Raw genomic sequence first — 19177 nt, 5'->3', positions numbered from 1 at the left:
ACACATTGTCTTGTTAAGTTGCAAAAAAAAATATTTCCCTCTTTATCTTCTAAAAGCGGTCCTTAGCCCACAGCAAGCGTGCGTTTTTTTTTTTTTCCTTTTTTTTTTTTTTCATAACAGCCCCTCTGTTGTGATTGTCCCTGTGGATGTGGTAGCTCGGTAGCTAAATGTAGGCTTTGGATGAAGGACTGGCTATGTTTTATTCATGCGATTGGTATTGGCTCCCTTTCAAAGTGGTGTCACCTGGCACAGATTGATAAGAACTATTTTGTAGTCATTCACAAGGCAGATGGCGTGTCACACCATTTTCACCTTCAACGCTATTTGCACACCCCCAGCGAAATCCTCAACCACTAACCTCCCGCTCTCCTCCTTTCTTTCTTCAGTCACCTAGCTTCTGTCTCCCTATACATAGTTCTCTTTCTCTTTTTCCTTCCTTCCTCTTCTGCCTTTTTTTCTCCTTCATTCTATCCTTTCATCCTATATTTTTTTCTTTTCCCATTTTTTTCTTTCTCTTGTTCTCCTACCCCCCACCCCACTCACACTCAACATTGGCTCATCTCCTTCTTAATACTGGCCCTTCATCCCATCCCAACCCCTCTCTGCCCTAGCTCCGCTCTATTGGGCTTGACTTGCGCGTTCCCAGTTATAAGTAGATGAATCCGGGCAGGGAGATCTGCGTGTTGACTTGACAAACACATTCGTTTGGAGACATGGGCTGTGACCGAGATAAGACGAGCGCCTTCACACAGTCTGACAGGAGCCTTAAGCCTCCCAGGCCCAGTGGGAGCTGCCCGCAGTTTGGGTTTTGAGTTTGGCAAGGACAGGCGGATGCTCCCGCTGGATTTCATTCCGCCTCAGAAGAGTGCACCTGCATATAAACTCAAAGTAACACTCACACAAGGAACAATGTGGTTACAGGATAAGACTGTGTGTATACACACACACACACACACACACACACACACACACACACACACACACACACACACACACACACACACAAGCAAGCAGAGAGGGAGATAAACTACACCTATACACATAAACTGGGAGATAGACATAGAGAGAATAGTTTTGCTTGAGCTCATAGACCGGCTGAGTCATTTCTCCTTAAAGCAGAAAGAATTGCGCTTTGATATATGACCACGCAAGCATGGGTGCCTTTGATTTCTGAAATATATTTTTCCATCCCCTCTCTACCCTCACTCTCCCATCTTTTCATGTGTGTGCGTTTTGTGTAATTGACTCGGAGATTTAGTCCCTCCCTTAACTGAATTGGTTTTGGATACCAAGTCAAACACTGAAGTGTACTTAGTCTTCAGTACCATGCCCAATATACTTATGCCAGTTTGATAAACTCCAAATGCCAATCAAAAAAGGATTGGATCAGGGGAAGGGAGTATTTTCTATCTTGTAGCGATACATAGTTGTTTTTTCTGTCCACAAAAGATTGAATTGCATTATAGAAACATTGTGTATGAGGGTATCTACAATGTAGCCTCATCAGAGTGATCCTGCAGTAGGTCCTGCTGCCGTTGGTGTTCAAATTGCAGTTTTACCTGTGAATGGTGGTGTGTGTCATTTCATTTCATAGTGGTTCACAGTCGATGCTAAGAGTTATATTAGGATGTTTTAAATTAGCCTTTCAATTATATAGTACTCGCCAGCTGGTCATTGCATTGCACTGCATCTCTTTATTGTGTCTGTTAGAATATCACAGTGGGACTACTGATCTCATTGTAATGGCACAAAGGGACAGGTGTTGGCATTACAGTATGTGATTACATTTTCACATTTCTGTGTGTGTATTTCTCAACAGGAGACTGACTACGCTGAACAAGTGTGCGGCCATGCGACTGGAGGTTCACTTTCAGTGCAAGCAGGTCGGTGTGGTGGTGTGTGACTGACTGACAGCTCATTAGTCAGACTGGCTCGGCCTGATATGCATAGCCAAGCTGACAGACACAACTTATGTCTCCACTATTTTACTAGATTCGTTACCTCAATTTTCTTTTTTGCCTTAGCTGACCTTATATGTCTGCCTGAATTACTTCTTTTCTGCGACACATCCAGTGACCTGGTCTGAAATTGGTGTATTTTTTTCATTCAACTTCATTAAATCCTTTAAATGTGTTTGACCTGAAGGTGCTTAATCTGGGTTAATATTCTGCTCGTATTTGTTCCCTTGTTGTGCTTGATGGTGCGTTGCATGTTTTTGCTCAAATATTTAAGAGTGAATTCTGTGCTGGTGTGCCATGCAGAGTGAGGACTCGGAGGAGGATGACGCGTGTGCCATCAGCGACCGCTGGGCCTTCCAGCGCGAGAGCAAGACCTGGTCACGGCTTCGCCCGCTCTCTCCGGGTGCCCCACTCCGACCTTTGAGGGCATCAGCCAGCAGCGAGAGCGTGCTGAGCGACTTCAGCAACCTGGAGGTCACCTCCGTCGCCTCGGCGCGGTCCGCACTGAGCGACAGCAGCCTGAGCGTGGAGAGCACGCGCGAGACCAGCCCGACAGAGTCGGCGGCAGTGTCCACCTTCGGCGGCAGCATGGCCGCGGCGGGCGACGTCCACCAAGATGCCGATGGCGAGGAGGATGAGAAGCAGAGGGCGTCGTCGCCGGCGAGGGACAAGCCCAAAAGATGCTCGCGCTCCTTCCTCCGCAGGATGGAGTCGCTGAGGCGGAAGGAGCAGGAACGGGATACGGTCACCACAGCGATGAGGATGCCTGGTGGTCTCCACTGCACCTCGGACGAGAGCCTGCCAGGGCTGAAAGCCAAGGCGGGGAAGGCCCACACCATCTGCAGGAGTAGCCTAAGCCGCAGCAAACTGCCCGACTTTGCGTCCAGCGGTCCCCGTCGTGCGTGCCTCTATCTGGAGGACTACCAGCTCGCCTGGAGCCGACCCCGCGCTGCAGACCGTACCGCGTCTCTAAGAAACAGGCAGCAAGGAAGTCGGTCCAGGTTGGTTCATCTGCCCAAGGATCACAAGCCTGGAACGTTCCCCCGCTCGCTGTCCATCGAGAGCCTGTGTCCAGCCTCACTCGGGGACAGCGCCAACGCCATTGGCTGGCCTGGAGAAGATGGCGACTTCTCAGTGGGCAGCATGAGTAGCCGCAGCGATTCGCAGGACTTCTCCAACGACGAATCCGCGTTCCGGAAAAGGCGGAACTCCACGTCGTCCATCGGCAGCGTTTACGACAACGTCCCGGAAGTCGGCGGGAGCTCCGAAGAGCTACTCAATCTGAGCGGGGCCGAGCAAGCCCTGGATCTGGACGATATTCTCCGACAAGTTCACGGACTCCAGCACAACATTGACCAGTGGTCACGGCAGCTAGACAAATCCCACACAGAAGAGGACTCCGCTGTAGACTCTACGATACCCAGCAGCCCACACCTGGAGGAGCAGTCCATGTCGGACATGGGCACGACCATGAGCGACTACGACAGCACTGGCAACTCGCTCAACGACGGTGACGGAGAGGGCGAGATGAGGGAGAGGAGGGACTCTGGTGTCGGAGCATCACTGACCAGACCAAGCAGGTAAAATTAACGAAGGTGGACACAGCAATAGGATTAGGAGATAGGACCCATTGGAGATTAATAACCTACATTGTGGTGCACTGTAGACAGCTGTCCAAGTGCTCCATCCAGCTGAGAGTGCAAGTGATTCAGTGTCCTTCAGGCAGTCATACCACACCCCAGGCCATTCTCTTACATCAGTACACCCCAGGCCATTCTCTTACATCACCGGAGGGTAGTTGCGTTATAAAATCCACTATCCTCACTCAGCCCATTGCACTCACATTGCAGCTCTGCGACTTTCATTTCATTTCATTTCATTTCTAATTTCATTAGACCTGTCTGTCAGATTTAGCTGTCTGTTTGAACGACGTCAGCTGTCAGTTATTCTGAAAACAGGCTCCATCTCAACTGGCATGATTAGGCGTTTTTGTTCCTGTGAAATACGTTTTGATTATCAGCCCACAAAACCGATGATTCATTTTGATGTTACATTTTTCTGTGTGTTTGAGAGGACGGTATGGGGGGGGGGGGGGGGGGGGGGTGTTATCAGCTGGTGGTGACTTAGGACACGATCAGACAGAGGGCGATTTACCGTGTGGTGCACTATGTTTTGATTTAAAAAAGCTAATTCCACTCAGAGTCAAACTTTTTGTGGGCTTAGGGCACCTCTGTGAAAAGGCAAGGTGCAGCAGGCGCAGAGATTGCGAGATGCTCAGTGTGCATAAGGAGCGCGCTAAACACTTACTGCCAATACAAAACAGCAGAAAAGAGACTCCTCTTACTGCAGGGACAGCGTCCAGTCTGACTGTGCTCTTAATGAAATGTCTGTGTCGACGCTCGTCTTCTGTGCCCCGTTAGGAAGCTCCGCTGGCACAGTTTCCAGAACTCGCACCGGCCGAGCGTGACGGCCGCCTCCCTGGAGATCAACCGGCAGTCGGCCGCCCAGCTCAACCTGCTGCAGAAGCTCTCGCTGCTCCGTCTCACCGCCATCATGGAGAGGCACTGCGAGACCAGCAAGCACGGTTGGAACTGGTGAGCGCAACACACACACACACACACACACACACACACACACACACACACACACACACACACACACTCACTCACTCACTCACTCACTCACGTTCCGTTTATTCTTTGTCCCTTACTCACTCACTCACATTCAGTTTATTCTTTGTCACTCACTCACTCACTCACATTCAGTTTATTCTTTGTCACTCACTCACTCACATTCAGTTTATTCTTTGTCCCTCACTCACTCACTCACATTCAGTTTATTCTTTGTCCCTCACTCACTCATTCACGTTCCGTTTATTCTTTGTCACTCACTCACTCATGTTCAGTTTATTATTTGTCCCTCACTCACTCACTCACTCACTCACTCACTCACGTACGTTCAGTTTATTCTTTGTCCCTCCCTCCCTCACTCACTCACTCACTCACTTGCGTTCAGTTTATACTTTGTCCCAAAAAAGGGCAATTTGTATGCAGCAGGAATATGAAAAACATGCAGAACATCCAACACAAACCACACAACAAATAAAAACAGCTTCAGCCTGAGTTAAAGCAACACCAAAGAGTTTTTATACCTTAAAATAATCTTTCCAAAATCGTTTCAGTGGTTCATCAACTCGTAACAGGGTGAACGGCAATTCTGCATTCGCTTCGTGGCCCTCTATCGGCTATAACCGCACTATGTAAGTTTGCCAGATCGGGTAGCGGATCTGTAGTTCGATGGAATGAGACATAAGAAACTACAAATTTGACTTGCATATGATGTCGCAATACATCGTACTTTTAAAAGTCATGCAAAATATTCTACCTTGTCTGTGGACATAGTTATTTGCAAAGCCGGTGCTGGATAAACAAATAGCGTGCGTGCGACAGAGGGAAAGTTCTTTGGTGTTGCTTTAAAGAATAAATAGTTGTGTTGGAGTGATTATAAAAGTAATAAAAGAACTACAAGAAATATAAACAATAAATAAACAAAAGTAAACAGTACACAAAGGAATGAGCTGGAATCTATAAGTAGTTAGAGAGTAATTATCCCTCCTATCTGTGCAAATTAATATAAGCTGGGTTACTAAATATTGATGGGCTATAAAAAGGTTTTTCGTTACCAAGGTGTCACACAAGAAACATTTCATGATTGGTAAAAGCAAAGAGCTCTCCCAAGACCTTTGCAACCTTTGTTGCAAAACATATCAATGGAACTGGTTATAGATGCATTTCAAAACTTCAGAATCATCCAGTAAGCCACATAGGAGCCATTATCTGCAAGTGGAACATCACTGCATCATCAATCGACCATGCACAGGATCTCCTTGCAAGATTTCTGACCAGGAAGTCAGAAGGATAGTTAGAAGAGTAGCCCAAGAGCCAAGGACCACTCGGAGAAAGCTACAGAAAGACTTGGAGGCAGCAGATACAATTATTACAGAGAAAATCATAGGTAATGCACTCCACCGTCATGGCCTCTATGCACGCTCACCCCGCATGACTCTATTACTGAAGAAAAAGATGTCGAAGCTCGTTGAAAGTTTGCTACACAATGTTTGGACAAGCCTATGAAATACTGAGAGAATGTATTCTGGTAAGGCAAGAGCAAAAGTTAAACTTTTTGGATGTCATACTACACACCATATAGTATTTGGAAGAGGAATGACACTGTGTCTTAAATCCAATTGAACAGTTTTTGAAGTTAACTAAAGATCAGGATTCACAAGAGGGACCCCTGAAATCTTCAATATTAAAAGACTATCTGTTTAAAAGAATGGGCTAAAATCTGAATACCGCAACTGATTAGTTTCGTCATACAGGAAATGGAAAGCTGTCATTACAAATAAAGGCTTTTCCACAAAGTATTTAGGAAATTTCAGTAGGTGTGTTCAATACTTTTTTCCTGTGTCATTCCACTTTATTACACATAACTCTTAGCCTGGGTGTTCCCATGCTGCCTTGCGCGCGATTTGATTCACGCTGCTAAGGCAGCCTGGAGACCATGGAGCAAATTTTCGCCTGAGATAGGGAACCAATCACAGAACAGGGGGGAAAGCAAGACGATGATGAGCTATGCACAGACACATTTGATAGACATCAGTGGCACCCAATAAACGGATCTGAGCATTTTTTTCAAATACGAGAAACGTTTGGTTCCCAGACCACGTCTCATTGAGAAGTGGTGGCGCTATATGTGTGGATCACCTGAGTTAAAGGAGAACTATGCAGTTTTTTTAGCTTAATTTACCTTAACTGAACAGCTTCAGAGTCATTGAAATGGTTATATGGCGTTTTTTGGCGGGTTGAATGGTGGCCGTCTTGCTTCCCCTAGCGCCTAGCGTAAAAGCCACCCTTGTAACTTTGGACCGGTGGGCCGACGGCCTCAGAGGCAGAAAGTCTTGCAGCCTCGCGATGTAACGAATTGCTTAACTGCACTACACACATACACGCCAGGCACATTTGAAAAAAATGTTGACGTGTTCTTATTTTCCCCGCTTTACATATGACAATAGGACTGTGTATGTACATCCTGACCTTGTGAATGTGCTCAGGTATGCCTAATATAAACTCAAACACAGACATGAACTCACTCACACATACACAGCCTTGCTCATATACACACACCTTCACAAATGTACACCCATGCCTAGTATACTGTTAAATGCGCACACACACACACACACACACACACACACACACACACACACACACACACACACACACACACACACACACACACACACACATTCACTGGTGCACATATGTGTATATTTTCACCTTTATGCACAATCTTTTTCACCTGTATGGACAATAGTTGCAACCTACTGAGATCTCAGATATGCACTTATGCACTCATACAAGCAGTGTTAGCATTTAGCATGAAACAACCCAGGCAAACAATAAATACGGTACAACAAGAACAGTTCATGCCGTTCTTAAGGATGTTTTGAGGTCAAACCATGGCATCTTAAAGTTTATCTTGTTATGGTTTTCTGAAGTTGAAAAATATGGATGCCCTATTTAAAAATTCAACTGACATAAAATCTTCATCTACACTAACCCGCAACTCAACAGACATCTCCCACTTACATTTTTTTTGTCTCTGGTCCTTGGAGCTTAAAGGTTCACAAGATCTGCAGGCTTCGAGGACTTAAAAATGTATGAGATTAATGGAGTTATGAAACTACTGAAGACATAAGGGGTCAGACCAAACAATACCATGACTGACATGGCTAGAGGTGTTCCACTGTGTGTGTGTCTGTGAGCATTTGTGTAGTATGTGTATGTGAGGCCAAAAGCAAAAGGAGAATAAATAATGTCCCAATGGACTGTGGATGCATTCTCTCAGGGCAGCATTAGCGGTGTGTGTGTGTGTGTGTGTGTGCATTCATGCGTGTATGCGGTGTCTGTCTATCTGTGTGTGTGCACTGTCCGTCTGGCTGACACGGTTCTTAGGACTAATAGATGATTCATTTCTCTGCTCTGCACTCTCAAAGAAAGCATTATCTTTTCTGCAGCTGTCATGGCCAACAGGAAATCACACACACACATACATATTCACACATTAACATCAAAGATCCTACAGTGAAATGAGTGAAATGCAAATGAATCCAATTTTGGCAGACTTGTGTCTGCCTCTGGAACAGACAGCACTTAAGCACCTCCCATTTTGTAATTGGAGCCAATTTAATTGTTGGGAACTTTTGCACAGTGACAGACCATCACTGCAGCAAAAGGGTCTGAATAGCCTTGTTAAAAAAAGAAAAAGCGGCCAACTCTGTTAACCTTTGGTGTTTCAAATATCCCTCCCACCATCCCTCACTAATTCTGGTACTGGAAGAGTCAGTGTCCTTTGCTTCATGTTATGTTTATAGCTACCCTGGAAAATCCTTCTCGCAAGAGCACAATTTGAATTGTCTCTGCGAGACACTCTGGCAATGAGTAATGATGCACGTTACTTTTGCCACTTGTATCGCGGGGACCCAATCACATCGGTGTATCTGATATAGGCGGGCCAAAGGCGAGCTAAACAGATGACAGTCGTAGTATTATCCAATTGCGTCAAAGTCCGGAATCAGTAAACATTGGTCGTATAGTCTTATCCAATTGCGTGCAGTGAGATTTTCAAATGCACGCTTGGTGCTGCCCCTCGAGTTGGGCCATTACATTATTCGTGGCCAGACCCTTAATCTTTCTAGATTACCATTGTCTGGAATCTCCAGGCAAGTTTATAGCTGCAATTAAGAAAACTTAGTACATGGCTCTTCATAATGCTGCAGAATGCTCTATTCACTTGAATGGGCCTTCCCAACGTTCGGTGGTCTGATATTTCTCAATAACAGACCATTGCTAAGTATAACAGACCGCTGTCAAGGGAAATGGGTTTTGTGCTTATTATTCACGTCTTTCACATCACGCCGTAAGTAGTCAGCGCATCAGGGTCCTGTTGGGACTTATTTTCCGATAATGACCAGCGTTCATTATCCCTTACATATTCTCTTTTAGTCTGTCGACTGTAGAGTCTAATGATGATGCGGATTTATTACTTTGAAGCTTTAGTAACATTAGTCAGCTGAACACATATTTAACTTTGTCATGTTTTTATTTATTTTTTTATTTTTACCAAACCGATGAAATATACAGTACAAAGGGTGAAAACACAGATGATTACGATTACTGGATGCCATGTCAGACGGCCTTTCCTTGGGCCAAGAGATCTGCTTGAAATTCATAGAAAAGTTGTACTGTCTCTTACCCTCAGATAGACACTGCTCTATCTGTGCAGTATCAGATCATCTGAGCGGACTGAAGTCTGTCTGATTGGATTGGACTCCTGTGGAAGACAGTGCCTGAGGTGTCTGTTTGGTATCAGTGGAAGGTGTTGGCTGGTCTTGACTGCTATGCGACTGCTTGTGTCTCGGTTAGGACGGTGCCTAAGTTCATGAAGCGGTCCAAGGTGCCAGACTACAGGGACAAGCATGTGTTTGCCGTGCCGCCCAACATCAACGTCCAGCGCACCGGGCAGCCCCTCCCTCAGAGCATCCAGCAGGCCATGAGATACCTGCGCAGCCAGTGCCTTGGACAGGTAATAGAACATGTCTGTCTGTCTGTTTCTTTCTTTCTTTCTTTCTTTCTTTCTTTCTTTCTCTCTCTCTCTCAGTGGGCAGTAACAGAACATGACACTCAGTCACTCACACACTCACACCCCTAGCCCTGTCAAAGAGTCCTGGAACAAGACACTGAACCCTAGTCTGGTGTGCTGGTTGGTTCCTTGCATGGCAGTTTCCGCCATCTCTGTGTGTGTGAATGTGAATGGGTGAATGTAAAAAAAAATGCTATATAAATGCAGTCCAGTGTTTCCCACGGAATTGGATTCAATTTGTGGCGGTAGCTGACTTTGACAACGGGGGGGTCTCCTTGGGACAAGCATTTGGGACAAGCACTTAATTTTGGAAAACACTTTTCTATTTACATCGGGATTTTGCAAACATTCAGTGTCAGAGTCAATAAAATGAGCCCTTCAACGAAATTGACAAGCAGCTGTAAGTAGACTAAGCAAGCTAAATTTGACATCCAAACAGTATTCTAACGTTAGCTTTGAGATACTGCATTATTTCATAACTTAACTTAGTTTAGTCTCTTCAATGTAGCCTACTATGTTGTGATAAGACCTTAGCAGAGTTCACTTCAATGCAGCAGTTTTGAACAAATTTGTGCAGCATGGTCACGATGCTAAGCGGATTTAATAGCAATTTAGCCAGACGTCTTCTATGCAATGCTTCTATATGGCAACAACAATCCTTCAACAATCGTGAATATTTTGTTAAATGCACATGCAGAGGAGTGGTAGCGGGCTACGAGAGAGAGCGGGGCGGGGCAAGGAAAGGCTGTGTGCGTAAAAAGCGCAGCTCAATGGCAATGCAAGGATTTGACCTGATATTTAATTTAAATTCAATTAAATTTTACACATAATACATTCATCTGTGGTGGCCGATTTTTATTTCGTGGCGCCCCGCCACAGATTAGTCAATGTATGGGAAACAATGCAGTCCATTTACATTCATTCACTCGCTCACTCACTCACTTACTCACTCACTCACTCTTACGCACACACACACACACAGAGTTAGTGGTGCCTAAAACATGTCACTCCTTTTCTCTCTCTCTGACACACACTCACACGCAACACTTACTTTCAAGTATAATATACCCAAGGGTGGACATGAACTTTCATGTGCACAGTTCACCATCACACCCTGAGGACGTTTACTGTGTCTTATACTTTTGATATAGTGTGACTTTTATTCATTTTTCCATGTCTTGTGCGTGTACTTCTTTTATCACCTTTATCAGGTGGGACTCTTCCGGAAATCGGGTGTGAAATCCCGCATTCAGGCCCTGCGGCAGCTAAATGAGAACTCCCCGGATCATGTGACCTACACAGGCCAATCAGCTTACGACGTGGCTGACCTCTTGAAACAGTACTTTAGGGACTTGCCAGAGCCTGTCCTCACTAGCAAGCTCACTGACACATTTCTGCAGATCTATCAATGTGAGTATGTGTGTAGGTGTATGCGTGTGTGTGTCGGTGTACACGTTATGTTTGTGTGAATAAATCGAAATCCTTTGGCCTATTTGTGTCAAAATAGGTGAGACTATTGATTAGAGTGCTGACAACCTGCCTTCCTCTGGTGTGTGTGTGTGTGTCTGTACGTGTGTGTCTGTACGTGTGTGTCTGTACGTGTGTGTCTGTACGTGTGTGTCTGTACGTGTGTGTCTGTACGTGTGTGTCTGTACGTGTGTGTGTGTGTGTGTGTGTGTGTGTCTGTATGTGTGTGTCTGTACGTGCGTGTCTGTACTTGTGTGTCTGTACGTGGGTGTGTGTGTGTGCGTGTCTATGTCTGTGTGTCTGTGTCTGTACGTGTGTGTCTGTACGTGTGTGTCTGTACGTGTGTGTCTGTACGTGGGTGTCTGTACGTGGGTGTGTGTGTGTGTGTGTGTGTGTGTGTGTGTGTGTGTGTGTGTGTGTGTGTACACACAGGCGTCCCCAAAGAGCAGCGTCTGCAGGCGGCGCAGGCGGCGGTCATCCTGTTGCCAGACGAGAACAGAGAGGTACTGCAGACTCTGCTTACTACCTTCCTCAGTGACATCGCCTCGGCGCCAGCCAATCAGATGACTGCCGAAACCCCTGGCCGTGTGCTTGGCCCCATCGATACTGCACCTTAACGTCTCCAAGAAAGATGGCACCTCACCACGGTACGTGTGTTTGTGTGTGAGTGTGTGAATTGATTGTGTGCTTGTTAGCATGTGCTTAAGCATGTGTTTGAGTGATAATGTGTGATAGTGTGTGTGTTGGTGTATCTAGCTGTGTGTATGGGTGTATGAGATGAGAGGTATGTTGGAAAGTGATAGGAAGCTCTGTCAAACCATCTATAGTAATTACAGTAATTACTGCAGAGGCATTAAATTATCTGCAGATTGGCAATTTGTGTGTTGTGTGTTCTGGGATGTCTGTGTGTGTTGTGTGTTCAGGGCTGTGTGTGTGTGTGTGGAGATGTGAATGCTCCTCATGACTTCTCCAGAGTGGCCAACTTATCTGTTCCTCCCCTTAATTACACAGAATGTTCTCCTGAGTGTTCATGGCATATTGGTGATTGGTGGCATGATCTGGTGTGAGTGTGTGTGTGTCCGTCCATCCATCCGCGTCCGCTGCCCACGTTATTTACTCATTTCCTTAATTAGACAGAATGTTTCTATGAGTGCCATTGACATAGCATATTCTCATTACTGTCTGTGTCTGTGAGCACTTGAGTGCATAATAACTTGGCATACATGCACTCATTAGTGTCTCTGTGTGTGTGTGTGTGTGTGTGTAGACTTGAACAAGTAGGCCCCTTGAGTGTGTGGCTGAGGAGGCAGACCTCCACTTGTGTGCTGATCTGTGATCTGTGTGTGTGTGCTGACAGGTTGATCAACAGAAGAGGCGGCAGCAAGCCCGACCAGAAGGACCTCAGTGAGAACATGGCAGCCACTAAATGCCTGAGTCACATGATCACAGAGTGCAAGAAACTATTCCAGGTGTCGCTTATACACACACATACACACACAGTACACAAATGTATTGCTTATCAAACAAACTCTTAAGCCTCTACTTTTGGCTCAAGTTCCTTTTAGGCTATTGCATTTACATGAACGTTTAGTAATTTAATGTGTCGTGGTTTAAACTGGGGGAAATGGAAAAGGAAAAAAACACTGATAACTTTTAACAATATAAAAGATGAACAATACTGTGAATAAACAAACATATCTATCTAAGATTATTTAAATTAGTTAAACTCACTGACTCTCTCTCTCTGTCTCTCTCTCAAATCAAATCAAATCAAATCAAATGGCGCTTTATTGGCATGAATGAGTAAAGTCACTGTTGCCAAAGCTACAAGTATAACATGTTAATAATTAACTTTACATAAGTATTGGTATAGAGATAAAATGAAATAATGAAAGGAAAGAGAAAAATATATAATAATATAATAAATAATAATAAAAGGATAAATGGTATTAAGGACAGTAATAGCTTCAGCAATAGTGCTATACTGTAGAAACAAATGTATTACTGTAAACACATACTATATGCCTACTCTTGCAGATACATCTACATAAATCAATCTGAGGCAAATAGCAATACCTAATATCAAACATAGTATTTACATGTACACAAAGGGGATAAACTCATCAATATGCCACATACATGAAAGTTACAACTTTTCTCTTGTTTTATGGCAGGTTATAATATAATCTGCAGCTAGGCATGAACAGTTTGGTTCCTCTCCCAATAATATATATAGTTTTCTTCAAATTCTGTTATATGCTTTTTGAATTCAGCAAAAAAAATGTCTCTTATAGGTGCATATCTGATGCAATCAAGAAGGAAATGTTCCTCGTTTTCTACATAATTTATGCAGAAGCTACAGTTCCTCATATGTCTAGGCACCCATGTTTGTCTATGTCTACCAGTTTCAATGTGTTCTCTCTGTCTCGCTCAGATTCCCCATGAGATGATGCTGCAGTCGCGTAACTCGTACATCGCGGCAGATGCTCAGCCGCTGCCGCTGCACGCTCTGGGGGTGAACCTGCAGGGCGAGCCCGTGGACTACCGCGCCTACCTGGAGGACAACGTCCAGTGCCTGCTCCGAGAGGCCAGCGAGAAGAGCAAGGGCTGGCACAGCGCCCCTGGCCCCGAACACACTGAGCTGGCATATAAGAAGGTACACGCACAGACACACACATATATACACAAACATACACACACACACACACACATAAACTCTCTCTCTCTCTCTCTCTCTCTTTCTCTCTCTCTCTCTCTCTCTCTCTCTCTCTCTCTCTCTCTCTCTCTCTCTCTCTCTCACGCACACACGCACACAGTCACACGGTCACACACATACAGCAGATTACTCTATCCATTCAGGAAGCTATCTGAACTTCGGTGAACTTTGTGGGTCCGACTGGAAAGCCATGGGTATGAGCTGAAAGTCTAAAAGGACACTGCAGAGATACACACCACACACACACACACACACACACAGGCCAGGGCACAAGGTTGATTCATGATCAGAGACACTGATGAACATATTTGGCTCTCAGATGCGTGATCCTTCCCGCATCAGCATGGTAAACAGGCCGCCTAGGACAGTATAAGGACCCCTGTGGGGTTTCGCAGATTGGAGAGATGATCCAGAGAAAATTAATTAATGGCGCTGAAAATGCCAGCAAGCCTTTGAACACAGCCACGGCTAAGCGCACAGAGAATAATAGATACCTTCCCCAGTGCGCTACCTTCTCCTCAGAACTCTTCACAAACGGTATGCCAACTGCTTTGACCACACACACACACACACACACACACACACACACACACACACACACACACACACACACACACACACACACACACACATACGGACACACATACGGACACACATGCACACGCGCACACACGCAATCAGAGAGATGCCTCCCCCAGTGTGGAACCGTCCTCTTGGTTTCATATTGCATGCACTTTGATAGACACAGTCACACAGACAGATTCTCTACACAATAATAAATGATTCACACTGTTACCCTCTGTTTATAAATCCTATGTTCAAACTGCAGGCCTAATGCTTTGAAGGTCCCTTCAGATACACACACACGCACACACACACACACACACACACACACACACACACACACACACACACATACACACACACACACACACACACGTACAACAACTGTCAGTGTGCTACTTTACTGACACATACAAAATTACCCTGTCTGGTACCTTCTGCTTAGAACTTGTTCATGCAGACTGCCTCTTTGCCAGTCTTCCAACCGCACACACACACAATCTGAAATGCTCATACACCTTCTACTCTGAACTCAAATGGTCAAAGTGTCCACTGCTTTGACCATCCTTATTGAAAGACACACACACACACACACACACACACACACACACACACACACACACATAAACAGAGAGAGAGAGTGTTTTTTTGTGCCTAAGTAAATTGTAGACTCAGTCAGCAATATGTAGTTCCATCAGGATGCAGATTTATTCAGCTGAGCACAGCAGGAGAGCAGCAAGTTCCCCTGGCTGCCTAAGGCTTCTCTGAACCACTCACCTCTTAACTAGACAAGGAACCATTCTGCGCTTAAGAACCCTACCAAATCATGACCGAGCAGAATTCTGCAGGTCCAGCTTGCTATAGGAAATCAGTCAAAAGATGACTCCAATCAGGCGACCCTAATCAATGGCTATTCAATTTACCACAGAGGTTTAAATGACATGGGAATTGCATTCAAGTGTAAAAACGACATGATTACCTTTGGGACATAAACTAACAGACACATTCCCTTCTCCTTATCACAGAGTCACACAGAATACAAGAAAAGCTGATTTGGTTGAATTGTTCTGCTTAAACCTAACTGTAATAATGAGAAGCATAAGATTATGAACACACACACACACACTCTCACACACACAGACACACACAGTCACAAAGACACGCACACACACACACACACACACATAGTCCGAAAGTTGTCAGAGGAACTGGGAAGAGGGATATATTAGGAGGTGTTTCATTTGCATGCCGGTGTGTTTTGTGGGGCATGGCAGGGGTGCAGGGGGCGCCAGGGAGAGTTGGCGTGTGATTAAGCGTCCCCTAGCAGTGCACGGGGGAAAATCTGCTTCTTTCAAGCACTTTCACGCCCGCTCGCCGGGAAGATGCCAATAAGAAACATGAGAGGGAATGAAGGAGCGGGCAGCTACACTGAGAAAGGCACGCAAGATGCTCACCGTGTCTCTCTCTCTCTCTCTCTCTCTCTCTCTCTCTCAGACAGACACACACACACACACACACACTGTATACAAGAATACAATACAAAATCGACACAATGCTCATTCAGACCCATAATGAGGGTTTTTTTCCCGCTAAAATCTGCTGAATGCTGACTCCTCGAAAGGGAACAATAAATCGTCCCCCTGAGGCCGGCTGAGGGTGGCCGCTGACGAGGACAGCAGCTAGAGGGGCCGAAAAGTTGCTGCAGCACTTTCCAGGGCACCTTTGATGTTTGTGTGTGTGTGTGTGTGTTTTTAAAAGGTCTGCAGAGAAAACCGCTTGTTTGATGCCTATTAGTCTCTCTGTATCTCTCTCTCTCTTTCTCTCTCTCTCTCTCTTTCTCTCTTTCTCTCTCTGTTTCTCTCAATTTCTCCCAATCTCTCCTGGTTGTCCCACACACGCTGTGTTCTGATTGCCCGCCCGGTGGGCAGGTGGGCGACGGGCATCCAATCCGGCTTTGGCGCGTGTCGGCGGAAATGGAGGCGCCGGCGGCGGTGGTTCTGCAGAGGGTTCTACGTGAGCGCCACCTGTGGGACGAGGACCTGCTGCACAGCCGCGTGCTGGAGAGCCTGGAGAACAACACCGAGGTCTTCCACTACATCACCGACAGCATGGCGCCACACCCGCGCAGAGACTTTGTGGTGCTCAGGTGAGTTGAACACGCACGGACTGACACGTACACTCACTCATTCACTCACAAGTCATTTACACACTCACTGTCGCAGATTCACCTACACACACCTTATCATCACTTGTCAAGTTACACACTCACTCTATATCTTTGTCTCTCACTCTCTCACACACACACACACACACACACACACACACACACACACACACACACACACACACACTGACTGTGTATCAAGAATCAAAGTTGAGTTTGTCAGGTTCTAACAAATACTAAAGCACCAATAGTTGTGATTTAATATCAATGACCTTTAGTGGCCTGTTGTAGATGGCTAATTGTAACAGTCATAGAAACTTGTGGGGTTCAACAACATGCCCCTCCTTGTCCTGCTCTTTTACAAGCACCCAAATCTCCCTCAGACTGTGTGCGGTGATGTGTTACCATCTTAAACAGCTCCCATCTACTTCCTTTAGTGGCCCCCTTTGCACTTGATGAAGTGGTTACGCATGTCGAGTGCATCCAAAGTGTGTGGAGATCAAAGCCAAGGAAGGACGTGGAGACTCATAATATCACAACAGCTCCTATTACAAGTGTACATGTGATGCTAAGGGGTTTTGTCACTTTAGGGCTGCTTGATCATTAGTGGATGAGCGGTCTCCCAGATCACAACACGTTTAATTCATGAGGCTGCCGGGGGGGAGGGGGGGCAGTAGCCCGTTATCTGTGTGTTTCAGAGCAAGTCCGTTCCCATCCTCCACTTTGTTCCAAACATCACGACATCCATTAGTACCAGTTGGGACAGAAGGGGAGGCAAACTTTTCTACTGATTATGATTAACTCCATGGCTTTGCAGTGGCACATTTGTAACCAGATCAGATCTCTTTTCACAAGCTGCTGGTATAATATTGTTCTTACTGCACAATATAATGTTCTTACTGCATACGAACAGTTTGCATACCCCTATGGGAAGCTGGACTAAATGTACTCTGGGATCAATAGTAGTAATTCCTAGGTAAGTTCTGCGCTGCAGCTTGAATTATATTCTCTTGCTGTAAGTCATTTTGGATACATGTAAATGTCAATATTTGTTAATGCTACGGGTCGATGCTGTTGACATGTGTATTTATGACCGCAATCCCAGCCCCTTTAATGTGGTCCTTACATATAGAGCAACATTTCCGAGCTGTTTTGCGAGGGTTTGTACTGGGCCGTCGTGGATTAGGCCACTGCAGCACTTGGCAGTAATTTGACGGGAAATTGGCAAACTCACTAAGATTGTTACATGCCCGAAACCCAACCCCACCTGTATATCTTGTGGGGAAAATCAATTGGAATACACTCTGCTACAGCAATAATTGTAGTATCAACTTCCAGGTCTGACTACGCCTATAGCTAAACTAATAAAAATTGCATTTTGGAACAAAGCTTCAAACTGGATTGATGCCTCAGGCTAACACTGATTTGATAATTGTATTGCCTCTTCCATTTTTATAGTGTATCCAGAGTGTTTGTACAGATGTAATTGTGGCGTGCTTGAGCATTTGATGCTGGCATTAAACCACAGTATGTTCCTTTTCTTTTTGCCCAGGCGCTGGTGTAACGATCTGCCACGGGGTGTCTGCGTGCTCGTCTCCTCGTCGGTTGACCACGACAATGTCCAGCTGGAGGCGGGCATCCGAGCGGTGCTGCTGACCTCGCGGATAGTCATCGAGCCGTGCGGACTAGGCCGCTCCCGCCTCACACACTACTGCCGGGCCGACCTACGGTGAGCAACCAAACCAGCACAACCAATACAAACAAACAAACTAAAGCCAAACAAACAGAAGCAGTAAACAAAAACAGACGCTTCTGGACTTTTCTTTGCCTGTCTCTGTGAATGGTAAATTGTGTGGATGATCTCCTGGGAAGGCTATGTAGGATTGTAGTCATAGTCTTTCATCCCTCTTTTCCCAACAGTGCGTCAATGAATAGCTTGTTACAAAAATAAGAGTAAAGAACATGGTTTGGTTATGTAGGACATGCATATTTGCATTGTGTTTGCTATTTATAGGAAACCTCTTTCCACTTGGGGTATGCAAAGCAATGTATGCACATTTCTTTGATTTCAGACATACAAAGGAGAAGTTTTAAGTTCCTTATGCTTGGGGAGGTAGGGGATTTCTCACAGCGACCGATGGACTGCCAAGCCTATTTCACATTACACACGCAGTATGACTCAAGATTAATGAGATTCAACATTAGTGAGATTCAACATTAATGCACAAATAATGGCTTGTGGCAGTCACACATGCCCCACATGTTGAACCCAGTATTCATGAAGTTACTCCTTCCAGTACCCAACCCTTCTTCTCCACTCTGCCCCTGCCCAACCATATCCCAATGCTGTAGTGTGCCTGAAGCGTGCTTAACTGCTTCCTGCGGATTCCTCTTCCTCCCAGTTTTCACTGATGGGACAGTGGTGGCACAGGAGGTAGAGGAGTCGTTCCACAACTGGAAGCTTGCAGATTCAAGCCTCTCCTGACCCTGTTTAAGTTTCCTTGAACAAGACACCTCCGCCATTTGTGTGTGTGTGTGTGTGTGTGTGTGTGTGTGTGTGTGTAACACTTTTAGTGTGTCTTCTCATGTGTTTCTTCTCTTTTT

At 45.5% G+C, this 19177-nt stretch overlaps 1 protein-coding gene across 1 annotated transcript in view; it reads left to right on the top strand.

The window, feature by feature from the left end:
- stard8 (StAR-related lipid transfer (START) domain containing 8) overlaps positions 1-19177 on the top strand; it is a 59204-nt gene that overhangs the window by 36751 nt on the left and 3276 nt on the right. The window contains 11 exon segments of the mRNA XM_042093565.1: positions 1820-1883; positions 2262-3538; positions 4379-4552; positions 9446-9605; positions 10874-11072; positions 11562-11698; positions 11700-11776; positions 12487-12598; positions 13564-13785; positions 16338-16555; positions 18126-18302. Coding sequence (XP_041949499.1) covers positions 1820-1883; positions 2262-3538; positions 4379-4552; positions 9446-9605; positions 10874-11072; positions 11562-11698; positions 11700-11776; positions 12487-12598; positions 13564-13785; positions 16338-16555; positions 18126-18302 — 2817 coding nt within the window.

This window comes from Alosa sapidissima, chromosome 5 (genome assembly GCF_018492685.1).
Source record: "Alosa sapidissima isolate fAloSap1 chromosome 5, fAloSap1.pri, whole genome shotgun sequence".
Classification (NCBI taxonomy): domain Eukaryota; kingdom Metazoa; phylum Chordata; class Actinopteri; order Clupeiformes; family Clupeidae; genus Alosa; species Alosa sapidissima.
This window is presented reverse-complemented; position numbering and strand designations above follow the sequence as displayed.